This window comes from Dromaius novaehollandiae, chromosome 10 (assembly GCF_036370855.1).
Source record: "Dromaius novaehollandiae isolate bDroNov1 chromosome 10, bDroNov1.hap1, whole genome shotgun sequence".
NCBI lineage: Eukaryota > Metazoa > Chordata > Aves > Casuariiformes > Dromaiidae > Dromaius > Dromaius novaehollandiae.
Window position 1 is genome coordinate 21536885 of NC_088107.1, and position 13810 is coordinate 21550694.

At 38.7% G+C, this 13810-nt stretch overlaps 1 protein-coding gene across 2 annotated transcripts in view; it reads left to right on the forward strand.

Annotated features, from left to right (window-relative positions):
• The window catches only part of UBE2Q2 (ubiquitin conjugating enzyme E2 Q2), a 49096-nt gene that overhangs the window by 21799 nt on the left and 13487 nt on the right, over window positions 1–13810 (forward strand). The window contains exons 3-6 of one of the 2 annotated variants that reach the window (XM_064517554.1): window positions 2411–2515; window positions 4119–4226; window positions 6305–6445; window positions 12462–12546. In XM_064517554.1, coding sequence (XP_064373624.1) covers window positions 2411–2515; window positions 4119–4226; window positions 6305–6445; window positions 12462–12546 — 439 coding nt within the window. The remainder of the gene's footprint in view (window positions 1–2410; window positions 2516–4118; window positions 4227–6304; window positions 6446–12461; window positions 12547–13810) is intronic. The other variant, XM_064517555.1, reaches the window with a different exon arrangement.

Here is a 13810-nt window from a genome sequence, read left to right on the forward strand (position 1 = left end):
TCACTGATACCAGCACAAATAAAACGGTGCTACTGGGGGCAGGGAGACACCTCGTTAGGCAGTGGCCTGTGTGCAGTTTGGTTCTGGTTGTGCCTGCAGTTTGTTGCTTTGAGTGCTTGTGTACCTGACAGTGGTGCTGCAGTTCAGAGGGAAGCGAGGGAAGCTTGCTATGTCCTAGCTCTGGCTGCAAAGGTTCCTCTGAATTTGGAGTCAGGCGAGGGGGCTTTCCTTGAGGAAGGCCAGGAGAGGAGGAAGCAAGGCAGAAAGCAATTTTTAATTCTCTTCCTAGCCCTTACTCTCTCTTGTTAGAGAGGTCTAATATTGTGGCCATCTGCTTTCCCAAGCTTTGGACCAGCTGAATGCTAGTGGTAGTATCCTTCTCACATCACTTCCCTCCCCCGTGTGCTTTGCAACAGAAGTAAACAAATTCATGGCTTCTCTAGCTTTACACAACTATGTGGAAAAAGAAAAGATGATTCCTGAAATTTTAGGGCTTTTGTTCAAGCTCTCTGTGAGGAAGTGTTGTCTGCACAGAGAATAAGTTTCTCAACAAAATATGTACTAGTATTAACCTTAGGTATCTCGTATATACTGAGAATAATAGCAATAAAACCTGTGGACCTAATTGCAAAGTACTTCTTGATTAGTTTTACCTGCTTTTTACCTGCTAAAAGGTTTTCTGACATTTCAGACACTCAGAAGTTTCAGACAGCTTTAGAGTCTTAACACTAATGAGGGATGTGACTGTTGCAGAAGACCTCTGTCAACATAAGCTATCGCATCTCATGTACCTACTCACAAGAAATGTGTTGCTGATGCATCAGTTCTTTTGGTGTCATCTGCTGTATTTGTGAGTTAAGGATGACTTTCATGATTGATGCAAAAACAGAAAATGTGGTAGATACAAAAAATTCATAACTCTTTTTGCTTTTAATTTTTGCAGACTAGTATGTCAGTTCATGGCATCTGATGAATAAATGATATTCCTATTAAACAGGAATGTTGAATCCTACTGGAGAATAGAAAAGCACAAAAGTTTTCAAATAACGTAAGGGCAGAATATATTCATCTCTGCTAGTACTTTGGGCTTGGAAATGAGTTTTTTACCATTGGAGAGCCTGAATTTTCAGCTCCAGTAGGATAGGATAACCTGGCCAAAGTGAGGCTTCAGATGTGTAGAACATCTTGGAGTGACTTTTTTTCTTAAATATACTTTAACTGGTATAGTATACAAACAGCAAATAGTACTGCAGAGGTATTAATTTTTTCAGGATAGTCTGTGCTATACCCTGGATGAGTCCACATTGCCAGTGTCTCCCTCCTTCATGGATAGATAGTGGGAATTGGGATTCACTGCTGCTGAAAGATCTAAGCCCAAGAGTGGCTGTCTTGTACACTGCCTTCAAAAAGTGGCAAAGCAAACTCCGGCCCATGTCAGGAAGGGAAGTCTGTAACTGAATGCAAGTGGCATCTTTCGCAAGCTTTCTCTGGAGTACTCTTGTGCAATAGTTAGTGTTGACCATTTTGCAAATGTAAGCTGCGGTCCTTTCTTTGCTTTTCTGACATGATGATGTGAAGGCCTTAGGAAACACTGGTATGGTCTTTCATGGCCTTGGCTTTAACCAGGCGTTTGAAGGCTGCCTAGAGCTTTGGGAGGTTAGCAGCTATAGAAATCAACACAGTTAGCATGGGATTGGGAAACAACCTTAATGTTTATTTTTGCAGCACTAAACTTATTTTCTGGATAACATTACAGTGAGTGAAAGCTGTTCTGTATCTCGCAGTTAATAGAACTCAGTCAGTAGCAGAATGAAAATTGGAAACAGAAAACAGTGGTGGTATCTTTGCCTAAATCTGACCTCGGATAGTGCTGCAAACAGACTACTTGGGCTCTAGTTCAGAACCAGCCTAGCTCTGTCTTGTGCAGTACCTGTGTTGCTTCTAGCGCCTCACTGCTGTGCCCTAGGAAGGGATGCAGCATGTGGAAAATCAGTGTTCCTCACAGATTTTTGAAGATGTGCTTCTTTGAGATATGAAACTGGAATGGCAAACTTGTGCCTGGAGACACCACCATTTGAGCATTCTTTAGTGATCTGTGGCTCTGAGCCCTGTGACTGGAACGGATGATGCAGCCAGAATAAACTACTCCTTTGCTCATGACTTCCCTAGTTGATAGGGGGAAGTGAATGGGAACCATCTTTGACTTGTCACCTTCTGGGTTGCCCAACATGGGAATTTCATTATGATAACTATGGAGGAACAAGGGGTGTCTTGAAATTTAGTTCTGGTACCTGCAGATTTAAATGCTGTAGACTAGCTGAAAGTTCAGTATCAATATGTGAAGAAATATCAAAAATATATTGCTGACTCTGTGCTTTGGTTTAAATAGACATTTTTGTGTTTTTTATAGCTTCTTCAACAGCTGAAGCGATTAATATGTGACCTCTGCAGATTATATAATCTTCCTCAGCATCCAGATGTTGAAATGTTAGATCAGCCATTGCCAGCTGGACAGGTAAATTAAAAAGCTGTGGACACTTGCTTATGGAAATAAAATCCTGTTGAACTCTAACAAATTAGATGGTGGCAAAGATTAAAATTTGTGTAAGCAAACATGACTGAGATATGAAGCACTATAGCTTTGTAGTAGGTCCTTGATCTGTTGCAGAATCCACTTAATGATAGGATATTCCACAATTTCCTTTAAAGTTTGTTTTTGTCACTGAAAGGTATGTGTATATATGTATGTATAGGTGTGTGTGTATATATGCATGTATATATATATAAAAATTGTATCAGTGATATCACTTTAATCCTCATCTAAAATCTGCTTAAGCTGACTGCTTTGCATTCTTGGTGCTACCCAAATTTCCAGAAAGCATTTGTGGTTAAATATTCCTTGTTTCTTCTTGAAGAGTATAAATTTTACAGTGTTCATTTGGATGAACCTATTATCAGTGTCTTTCTTTTTCACTCCCTTGTAAAGACAAGGAATATCAGGACCATATGCTTCTTTGGGTAGGGGATATCTGAGGTGCCTTGTATACTCTTTGTGTACTTGATAAATTTAAAGTTGTAAAAGGTTGTTAAATATTCTAGTTAATGAGTGTGTTTTGTTGTGCTAAAAACCAAACTGGTAGCTGACTGTCAGCATGTTTTTACTTGTAATAGGATTATGGTATCTTCTTTTACTTGTGCATGTTATGATGACATGATTTCTAACTCCTTCTGTAGCGTAGCTGATGGTTTTTCTGTGGTGACAGTAATATAGTAATGACAAATAACTTGCTTAATTTTGGTCACATGCCAAACTGTAATCGTATAGCTTTTCTTCCTCAGCCACCCACCCACGTAGCAATGCAACCATAAGGCAATAGGCCTGTAACATTAGGAAGTAGCTCTGCTGAAGAGTCTTATGCTCTGAAACTCAAAAGCAAACTCATGGAAGGCTATCTTAGCCAAAAACCTCAGATAACTTGCAGGCTAAATAAGAGTGACCTTAGTAAGTTGGACCAAAGATCCATCTACTCCCCTGTCTTGTCAGGCTTGCCAAAGAAGGAATATTAGCAGAGGACAAGCCTATCATAAGACTTGAGTATTTCTGCAGCTCAGACTTCCCGAGCTTGAAGTTGTATTCTGAAATGGAAAATTATGAAAAGTTGACTCAATGTATTTTGGTATTTCATCAAATAATCTAATTAAAATGGCTATAAAAGTTAGTTGTTGCACAGTAGTTCTAGGTAGTTGAGCCAAAGATCCATTAATTTTCAGAGATCCAAATAATATGAATAGGGAGTCTATTCAGAGCTACGATCTGATTCATGAATAAGTTATTATGAGTTACAACCCACTTGACTTGTTCATTGCATTTGTCACTGCTGTCTCAAAATAGGATATCCTTAGCTGATTCTTAAATTTCCACTTAGATCTTAATGTGAAATTAATCGTGGCATTCTGTATATCTTAGCTTCATGCTAAAGTCTCCTCACTGTCACACTCCAGGAAAACATCTTTGTGTATGATCCTTCACATTAAACTTGAGTCCTTTGCAGACTTTGATAAATGTAGCTTTCATGTGTACTGCTTACTCTTTGATAGTAGACTTCCTGTTTTTGAAGGAAAGGAATGCAGAGACAATTCACGCAGAAACCTCAATTGTTGTATTGCAGAATGGAACAACAGAAGAAGTTACGTCAGAAGAGGAGGAAGAAGAAGATATGGGTGAAGTATGTGTACATATGAGAATTTATTATCATAATGCTCTCCTTTTGTTCTGTGGTTCCTGGCTGATTAGCAAGCCAAAGTATAAAATGCGATCACCCCAAACTGCAGTGGAAAAGAAATCTAAAAATTTGGATTTCTGCCTTAATGTCACCTTCCATTTCAAGCACCAAAACCTGTGAAATATTTTTCTTAAACCTAGGTCTCAGCATGTAAGCTACTTGGATATAGAGGCTCAGACATCTGTTCACAGTTTAAGTTGAACAACATATGACGTATGCCAAATTGGTAGGCTTGCATTGTAAACTCCTATTTCAAGCAGCGTATGAACCGACTTTGCGGCTGAAAGTGCCTCCCAGGCTGAAACAGACTGGTTGAGAGTAAATTAGTTTGCTGATTTGTTAAACAGCTGAACTTTATCTATAATATGTTGCAGGAAATGAAAGGGTATCTGCAGCTGACAGGCTGAACTACAGGGCTTATGTCAGTGTCTGGCAACATGGTGCTCCTCTTAATGAGCTCTTTGCTGTATGAGAACCACCCCCTTTAATTACTTCTAAAACATGCTAGAATAGGCCCAAGAAATGCTTGCTTTTTAAACCAGTATCAATAGCTTTATTGTAGAAGAACAGTTCTCAATACTTCAAGTTTACATTTTTTAATAAATAAAAAGAAGTATGTAGAAAGAATGAAGAACTCCTACTTTTTTGAATAGGAGGAATATAGATCTTCCTTCAGGAAAGATCTAAATGTTGACTGTGCAGTAGAATGAATCTAAAACAGCTTCCCTTAGACTGTATTTAGCCTAACCCAGACCACACTTATTAGAGCCAAAGTTTCTATAAAGGTAGTGTGAACACTTCCCCACCCTGCTGCCACAAGACTGTTTTTGCTTGCTGACTTTTGACTGTCCTCTTATGCTCTGTTCAGATAACTTGAAGAGAAATTCTTTCGTTGTTTGTAAGTCGAGTAGCCCTTTGTGGCACTGATCTCTTCAGCTTTTAATCTAGTCCAATTTCTAAATAAAGTAGTTTAGGATTCATAGGGCAGGTCACTACTTTGGGAAACAGGCATGTTAAAAACTGTCTAAAACCTGTTACAGTTGGGGAAAGAAGGTTGTCAAATGCACCAAGTAGGTATGTTTGATACCGTGCAAGACATCCTTGAATTTGCATTTATGGCCAGGTTTTCCTGCCATGCAAACAGATGGTGCAGGGGAGCACCAGGTGTGGTAGAGCACTCTACATGTTGGAGTATATCTGATGGTTGCGTACCTGTGGCCTGCCGGTGTGGCTGTTGTAGTGCTGCCTTCTTCGTCTTTCCTTCCTCTCCATAAATAGCACTTGTGTCATCTTAAAAACAGTTAGTTGTCCTAACCTCACAGTGCTCCCCTGTGGTAGGATTGCCCCTGTCTTGGAATGCACAAAGAATGGAAGACTTTCCTATGTCTTAGCCTAGACCTCAGAATTGAAATCTAGGTTCATGACGTGCTTGAGATACCTGACCAAATAATTTTGTCTCTTATCCTAATTCCAATATTGTTGCACATAATCTTCAGCTGAAATATTCACCTTGAATAAAATGAATGGCACTTTCTAATATTAAACTGTCTTTGAAGTTTGCTGTAGTCCTGCCAGATGTGTTAGTAATTGTGTTTGTCAGAATTATAGTTAGGATTCTAATAAGAAAAGAAAATCTGCTTTTACAAACACTTACAACATAAAGTACACAAATTTGTGTACTTCAAGATTCTCAAGCCCTGTTTAAAATGCCTTTGCTTCCTATTTACTACCTACTTTAATGGGCTAATTCACTACAATCATCTCTTCTCATAGGTTTTGTTGTGCATGTTTCTGACCAGAAGTGTCATAAATCTGGGTCTCATCTTATTGTGAAGGCTCCCTATGTTTTCAGTGAATGCTGCTGGCTGAGAGAGTAAACTTAAAACAAAACAGAAATGGCACCCAACAATCACTAATACCTAATGCTTTTCAGCGTGGTGACTGTGTCTGCCCTTGGAGAGAGCTTTCTGAGCAAAGAACATAGTTAAATTGTTTACAGTGAACTTTTGTCTGTTCTGCAGGACATTGAAGATCTGGATCACTATGATATGAAGGAGGAGGAACCAGCTGATGGGAAGAAATCTGAGGATGAAGGCATTGAAAAAGAGAACCTTGCAATCTTAGAGAAAATCAGAAAAAATCAAAGGCAAGATCACTTAAATGTGAGTTAAAGTTAATTTTTTTCTTTCTTTGCGGTACTTCTGGCCTTATTTGCTGGAAGTCATTCCTATTCTAAAACTTATTGCTATATACGCAAACACAAGTCAACCTGTAGCTGAGTTCCAGCATATATAGGACAAAAGCATCAAGTTATGGGACATAAGTAGTTCTTTCTGGAGAAATTTTGCTAGGCCAACTAAAACAAAGATTCATCAGTAACTGGACCAATTTTGCAAAAATCCTTTGTGAAGGAAGCTAGTTGCCAGGCCACATCCCACAGAGGCACAGTAACTAAGCACTCTTCCACTTGGGAGAATGCTAGCTTGTCTTCTCTTGCCTGATACCTGTGTTACAGACAATAGTCCTCCCTGCAGAATTGGCAGAAAGCATCTAGCTTGTAAGCATGGCTTTTGTTGCTCGGCTCTTACTAAAACAGTAAATAGCCACATATACGGAGACTACAGTATGAGAAGCATTAGCATTAGAAGTCATAGGTGACTTAACATGTTTGGTAAATCCAGGAATTTGTACTTTAAAACCGTTCTTATGTATGAAGTTTTTTCAGTAATGTCTACACCACTCTGAAATTACTGAAGTTGTTTTGCCAAACATAAATCAAGGGGCTTTCATCCCTCTGCAGCTTTGCTATCACAGTTTTCAGGGTATTTCTGTCAGCAGGCAGTTGTAGAAATAAGAAATTTCTGTATGGCAGTGTCCTGGGGACATTTGTTTTCGTTTCTCATGTTAAAATACAACTGTAAACACTGAGTCCTGTGACTTCTGTTTGTTCTCCAGCTTTGTTAGTTTCACTTCTTACATTTAATTTTCCAATAAATCCTTTTAGCTAAACTGTATTTAAAAGGTTATATTAGGTTCAAGAGAATTGCTGTTGCAAACCTCTTGTTTTGCAGTGAGAAATGTGTATGTTCAAAGTGTTCAGTGGCAACTGAGCCAGTCCGCTTTTAATAGCGGACGCACTCCTGATAGCCTTTTCCCTAAATTTTTATTGTAACTAATTTCCTTAATTTAGCACAATCTTAACTACTTCTTGTCATGATTTACTGGCCCTAGGTAACTTGATCTAGTTTAGAAAACCTTTTCTCTGACACTTTAAGATGGAGAAAAGATTCAGTTTGTAGCCATCTGCTTTGAAAAGGGAATAAAATAAACAATTCTGTTGGAGATTTGTAGTTGAAGAACTCCTCCTCCTGCCCCAGTGCTGGTCTAATATAACTTGAATGCAAACTTTGCAAAAAGCTTAGATTTATGTTTTGCTGAAATAGGCTGAATGAGATAGCTGGCTAGAGGAGATTACCCTGATTTGTGTATGAATTCCATATTTATTAGTTGTTTGAAAAAAGTGCACAATAGCGATCACCCCTTCAAAAAAGCTATATGTCGTCAGCAATTCAATATTTAAAAGAAGGTAAGCATAAGCAAATTGCTTTTGTTGTATAGAATTGTTTAAGACTTGACTGACCATACACAGAAGTTGCTGGGTTTTTTAACTTCAGTGTTTGTTCAGAGTTTGAGAAGAGATTCCTACTGAGATTGTATATATTTCTATATTTATAACCCAGACCTAATGGTTAAAACTTCTTAATGATTAAGCAAAATAAAACCTCTTGCAGCGTGAAAGCCATGGTCTGCTTACTGTCATCTGAAAATTCAGTAGAACTGAAAAAGCTTTTTGTAATGTCAGCATCATTCTTTGGTGTTGAAAGCCTCTTAAAACTGCAGATTTTTTTCTCTGTTCTTTCCCACTTGGCAAATATTGGCTTTTCTTTTGCTTTTTCCCTCCGCATCTAGCAGAGCTGAAATGAACACTGCTGGGTTTTGTTTGACAACAGCAGATTCAACTTACATAATAGCTGTTTCTCATGCCAAGGCACTCTTGTTGATGCTGATGCATAAACAAGGTCAGCTGAGTGCAGGGAACAGGGTATTCAACTGCTGCTGAGGAACCATGGTATTTTTGTGGGTCACCAGAAATAGCTGCTCTGGTTAAATTTCTCAAAGGACTTGTGAAGATTTACTATTTAGTACTTGAGTGCTGAAAGCTATAGCTGCACTACTGACCCAGTAAAGAACGAACCTAGTAACACTTAAATGTACCCTTATGCTGTCAAAACATGGGACTCTGTCTCTGTTATAGCAGTAGGCTGCTCAGTATCCTGAGATAATGCAGAGTTTAAGTCTGTTCCTTGACAGTAAGCTTTCTGAAAGAACCACATGAGTTTGACAAACTGAAATGCAGTGTGTAAACATCCTCTGGTTTTCACACATTACAACTCTTTGGTATACTTTGTTTCCTCAGCAGAGGAAAGTAAAACAAAGCCATGCCCCTTACATGGTTGCTGTTGAAAGAGGGAATACGAAGTCTAATGCAGGGCTTCAGCTGATACCAAATGCAACCAGGAGACTTTTCAGTGTCTTTACATGTTCTTTAGCCCTTTTCTGTGGGTCATCCTTTCTCTCCTTGGCAGAAATGTGGCTTGAAAATGCTGTTCATGCTAAAGATCTAAACAGAAGAAAAGAGTGCATGCTGTCCCTTTTTTGTGTACTCTGAATGGCTGAGGACATTTTTCTGCTGCTCAAGTTCTTGCTTAGAGGAATCTTTAGGTTTTTGCATCACAGGAAAAAAGTGCATCTGCTAACTTTGTAAATGAGTTTTCTTCCTTGGCAGTATCCCTAATCCTTTTCTCCTTACTAGCATCAGGAAATAACCTTAGATTTGGCTTGCAGTACAATATGTAACTTGGAGCAAGAATTAATCCTCCTCTTGACATTGTAATAACTTTATAGAACCACTTGCTTACTGGCAATAAAGGTCTTTGAACTTGAATCGTTAACTCCAAATATTTAACAACTTGCTGCTGCTTGCTTTTCAGGGGTTTCTCCTCACTTAGTCATTTTAGAAAGTAATGATTTTCTTATTTAGATAATGCTATTAGCTTTTTCACTTCCTACTGAAGAGTTTATGCACTTTCCTTCAGGAGTCCCAAATGTCTCTGCTTTCCTCTTCAGATTTTTATGAAGCTTAAGGTGTCACTTGCGTTTTTCTGATTCTGTTTTAACCTCCAGGAATGAATGCCCTTCTGCACAAATACTGAAAATGTTAAGTGACAATAGAGGTAACTTGTCTTCCTTGTAGCTCTCTTTGGGTCACTTTAGATTTTTGTTTTATTTAGGATTTATTTTTGTTTTGGCAGATAATTTTGGATGTGCAGCTGAATTATTGAAAGCATGTGAAGTGATTTACTGTAGTGTTTTGAGGTGTGAAGTATTTGTCTCATCTGATAGGTGACACAGTATCCAGTATTTGGATTTAAAACTACATCAGTCTTCAATGAGCTACACCTCTTACCTTAAGATAACTCATTTAAGGAGCAGACCATGGCTGTGGTTTTGGGGGTGGAAGGAGCAAAAGAGAATGCCTGAAAGGAGAAAGCTAGAAGTGTAAAAAACAGACTGGAAAATGTCAAGCCATTTCCAGATCTCTGGAGACTTAGTGCAGTAGATAACTTCAGCAGTGACACATGCTGTGGTGATTTCTGTTTAGTTATGTCTTACTGACTTGTGAACGCAGAAGCTCAATTCTTAAACAGCTTTTAAGAAAACTATGATTTAACTGTGCTATAAAGTATTTTACTCATATAAATTTTAATATTTGCACTAAAATACACATCTAAGGATATAAGACACTTCTGAAGAAAGTAGTGCCTATACTAACTTGAACCAAAAGTCTCCTGCTTCTGGCAGTAGTAAAAGCAGATCCTAGAGGGGAAGACTTGGGAACATGGCAAGCCTGTAGCGATGTGCCTGAGTATGTCTCAAGTCTGACAGTGTATGGCTCTGGGACTTCCCGAGTTAAATGTTGTTTGCTTGCAGCCCTCAAATGGAGTGCCGTCCACAACCGCTTACCTCCTGTAGCAAGGCTTCCCCAGCTGACTGCTGCGTTCTTCGGAGGAGCCACCTCTTCCGCAGTATGTTTGCACGTACTGCGTGAGACTTTGTGCCCACTCGATTACCCCATAGGAAAATACCTTGGATCCTGGGTGGCAGCTCTTCGAAACTCTCCAGCTTACAGATCAAGTGACCATACTATTCTGTTCTTGCCTCTTGGCATCAACCCCACGTGACAGATAGCTGTCATATCCCATGATTGGCCAGTCTTATTTCTAAGGCAACTGTGGTTGTAAATCTTAATCTCGTAACTAGAGAAATGAGAGCTTTATCTTTCCTGGAGAGGAGAGTCCCACTCTTCCAGAAAAATACTCAGTTACTTGTATCCAAATTCAGCCTTTGAGATTATAACTTGCACCTAGAGGATTCTTGAAAGTTAATGTTTTTAATTTTGGTACCATTAGAGGCAAAACTGAAGTCCCTGCTCTACTAGATCACTCTGCGGCATGATCCAAATAGTACTTTCTTCTAAACAGCACTTTAATTTTAACTATGAAATACAAAAGTCATGCTGTAATGGAGACTGTTTCAAAGGTGTGGCGAATAGCGTTAATGCTAACTTGTACAGTGGTTAATCTCCCTATGCTTCCTCTTTAACTTCCTCCAAGGGTAGTTAAGAGCATGTAAATTTAGCTGCTGTGCTTAATTTCTTAGGTTAAGTGTTTCAGTAGAATAGCTGTCCTCTATCTTGATCACAGATTAATGGTTTGTAGTCTGTGGGCTGTGGATTCTTTAAAGGAGCAAGTCTGACTTTGTTTAATATTGCTGTGTAGGGGTGGAAACCCCAATTAGAAACTCCTGGGAAGCCAATAAATTGCAAAAAGGGTGAAAGCACTGTAACAAAGTCTACTAAGGCTAGTCTAGACATGCTAAAACTAACCCCTTCCCCCCCACCCACCCCCAAATACCACTTTAGTTTATCAGAGGTTACAATGACACTCTGTGTGTGAGTGTAGTTTTCTCCAATTACTACAGCACAGAAATATTAAAAATTTTTATACACCCAGGTGCTCTGCCAACATTAAATACAGAATTTCAGTAACTTAACTTGATGGAAATAAAGGTCACAGAATTGTTGCTGGGGAGGTGTGCTGAATGCAATCCAGCAGTTGCTGATGTGAGTAGATATCAGTTACTTGGTAACTGGTGTGTTCACTAGTTGGTCAGTAACTGGTATTTTTTTAGGGCTGGTCTCATTTTTATATGCATGTGACTTGGAGGTCTTTTTATTTATTACTTTTTCTCTAGCACTCTTACTTCCTCAGACTGAAATACCAGGGTCAGAAATTATATGCTCAGATTTCTCAGTCAGTTTGAGATGCTGAGAAACACAGAACTGAGCTCTAAATGGAAGGTGCTTCTTCTCTGGTTGTTTCAACCACAACAGCTATGACAAATCATGACAAAATAGCTTGGTATTTTACGGCTTACTTACCTTATTACCTTAGTCGTCCTCTCTGTAGGTGTTGGTTACTTTTTCTGTTGCAAAGAACAGGTAGCCAAGTATTACTTGTTCTGTTTTCTAAAAATACTTGGTTAGTCTTACTTTACCAGAAGCTGATATTCTATGGCAGGTACTTTCCCAGCTCTTGCACCTTGTTTCATAACCAAATGAGAGTGTACTTGTAAGGAAAGAGTATAATCTTAGGTGCAGAAGATTGTTCTTAGGATTACCGTTAGTCTTTCTTCCAGTGCATAAAAGCAGAAACTGAAAGGAAATATTTCACTATTAGAAATACATTGTGAATCCAACTTGAAGTCAAGAAACCAGAGACTGAACTCATTTACAGAAAAATCTGTAATTATTATTAATCTGTAATAATTAAAAGTTTAAATCACCTATACCATATTGTAGTATATGCTAATCTGCTGCTATTGAAGGTTCTTTTAAGTATTCTTCACTCACTAGGACATAAGATTTCTCAAAAATCTAACACCAATATAGAAATTAATGTATTTATTAATACTTTCAAGGTACTGTAATCTTGCGATGCAAATAAAGCTGCATGATGTGAGTATTTTCTTATTCCAAGTCTTGTTTGTTTGTTTCAGGGTGCAGTCTCTGGGTCAGTTCAGGCTTCAGATCGACTTATGAAAGAACTCAGGGATATATATAGATCACAGAGTTATAAAACAGGTAAAGTGCTTCAAATATTCCCTCTTAATATAGTTTAAAAGAATTCTCTTGGTAAATATTTTCTGCTAATCCTTCTGTGTTCTGTAATTGTGTGTGCATAATGTGTATGTGTGTATATACATGTCTCGCTAAATGAAATACACTATCAGTGGAGGAAAAAAGCAAGCCAGGATACATTTCCTCTAAAATGTTCTTCCTCTTGTTATGTGAAGCTTCATGCCAAAATTAACAGGATTGGTGTAACTGTGAGAATGCTCTTGGGGTAGATAACTCCTAGCAGTGTTAGATGACTCCTGTGGGAGTTCTTGAGTTTTCAGAACTGCTTGAATTTGCTTCTCCAGGTGTATAGGGCAAAGTCTTTGAGGCTGTCCTAGGGGGTAGTACTGCTTGCGAAGAACACACTTGCTGCAGAGGGATTTGTGTTCAACAGGAGGTTTTGTTATGATTTAAGCAAGATTTAACCTTATGTATACTGCTGTCACTTCATTATTTTGTGATAGTGCTAGTCTGATCCCAAGCACCATATATTCCTTGGATACAAACAGCAAGAGGAAAATAAACAATGGTGAGAGAATAAGCTTGTCTGTTAAACTTGTTTTTGTTTGAATAGCAAGCATTTATTACCTCTTATCGGTTAGTTTAATGAGGTGGTCTCAGTTAGCTGGTTGGCTTATTTGCTCCATACAGTGGCTCTGTCTAAACCTTCTCAGGAAGATTTGGGCATATTGATTTGTCTGGGTATTACTGTATAACACGTAGAAGTCTACATAGATTTCATGCAAGTTGTATTCCTGTAGGCCAGCCCAATTGCCTACTCCATCACTGCAGCCAGAGATGAGAACTTCCCCATGCAGGTCAGGAATGGGAACAGGTGGACTGGTTAGAAAATCAGCCTAAACTTCAATTGGGTATCTTGTGCTTTTCTGAACTGCTCTTCTGGTTTGTTTTCTGTGGGCTTAAATCTTGTTTGTGGGCTATGGCATTTTCATTTGTGCATAAAAGGATAGAGTTGAAGAGACAACAGGCTCCTGTTCTGATTTGTTATATTTACCCCAGAGGTAAATAGCTGTATGTGCTGAAGTATTGTGGACAGTGGTAAAATGTCTGAAATATCAACACTTGGTTAATCAAGTTTATCTAGTGTAGCCTACTTCTAGGTTTTATCACAACTGAGTGCTTGCTCATATGCCCTAATCTGCCATCGCTGGTAAAGAATGGATTAGTGGAGCTGGGAAGAGCCTAGAAACAGATCTGCGTCAAGTCA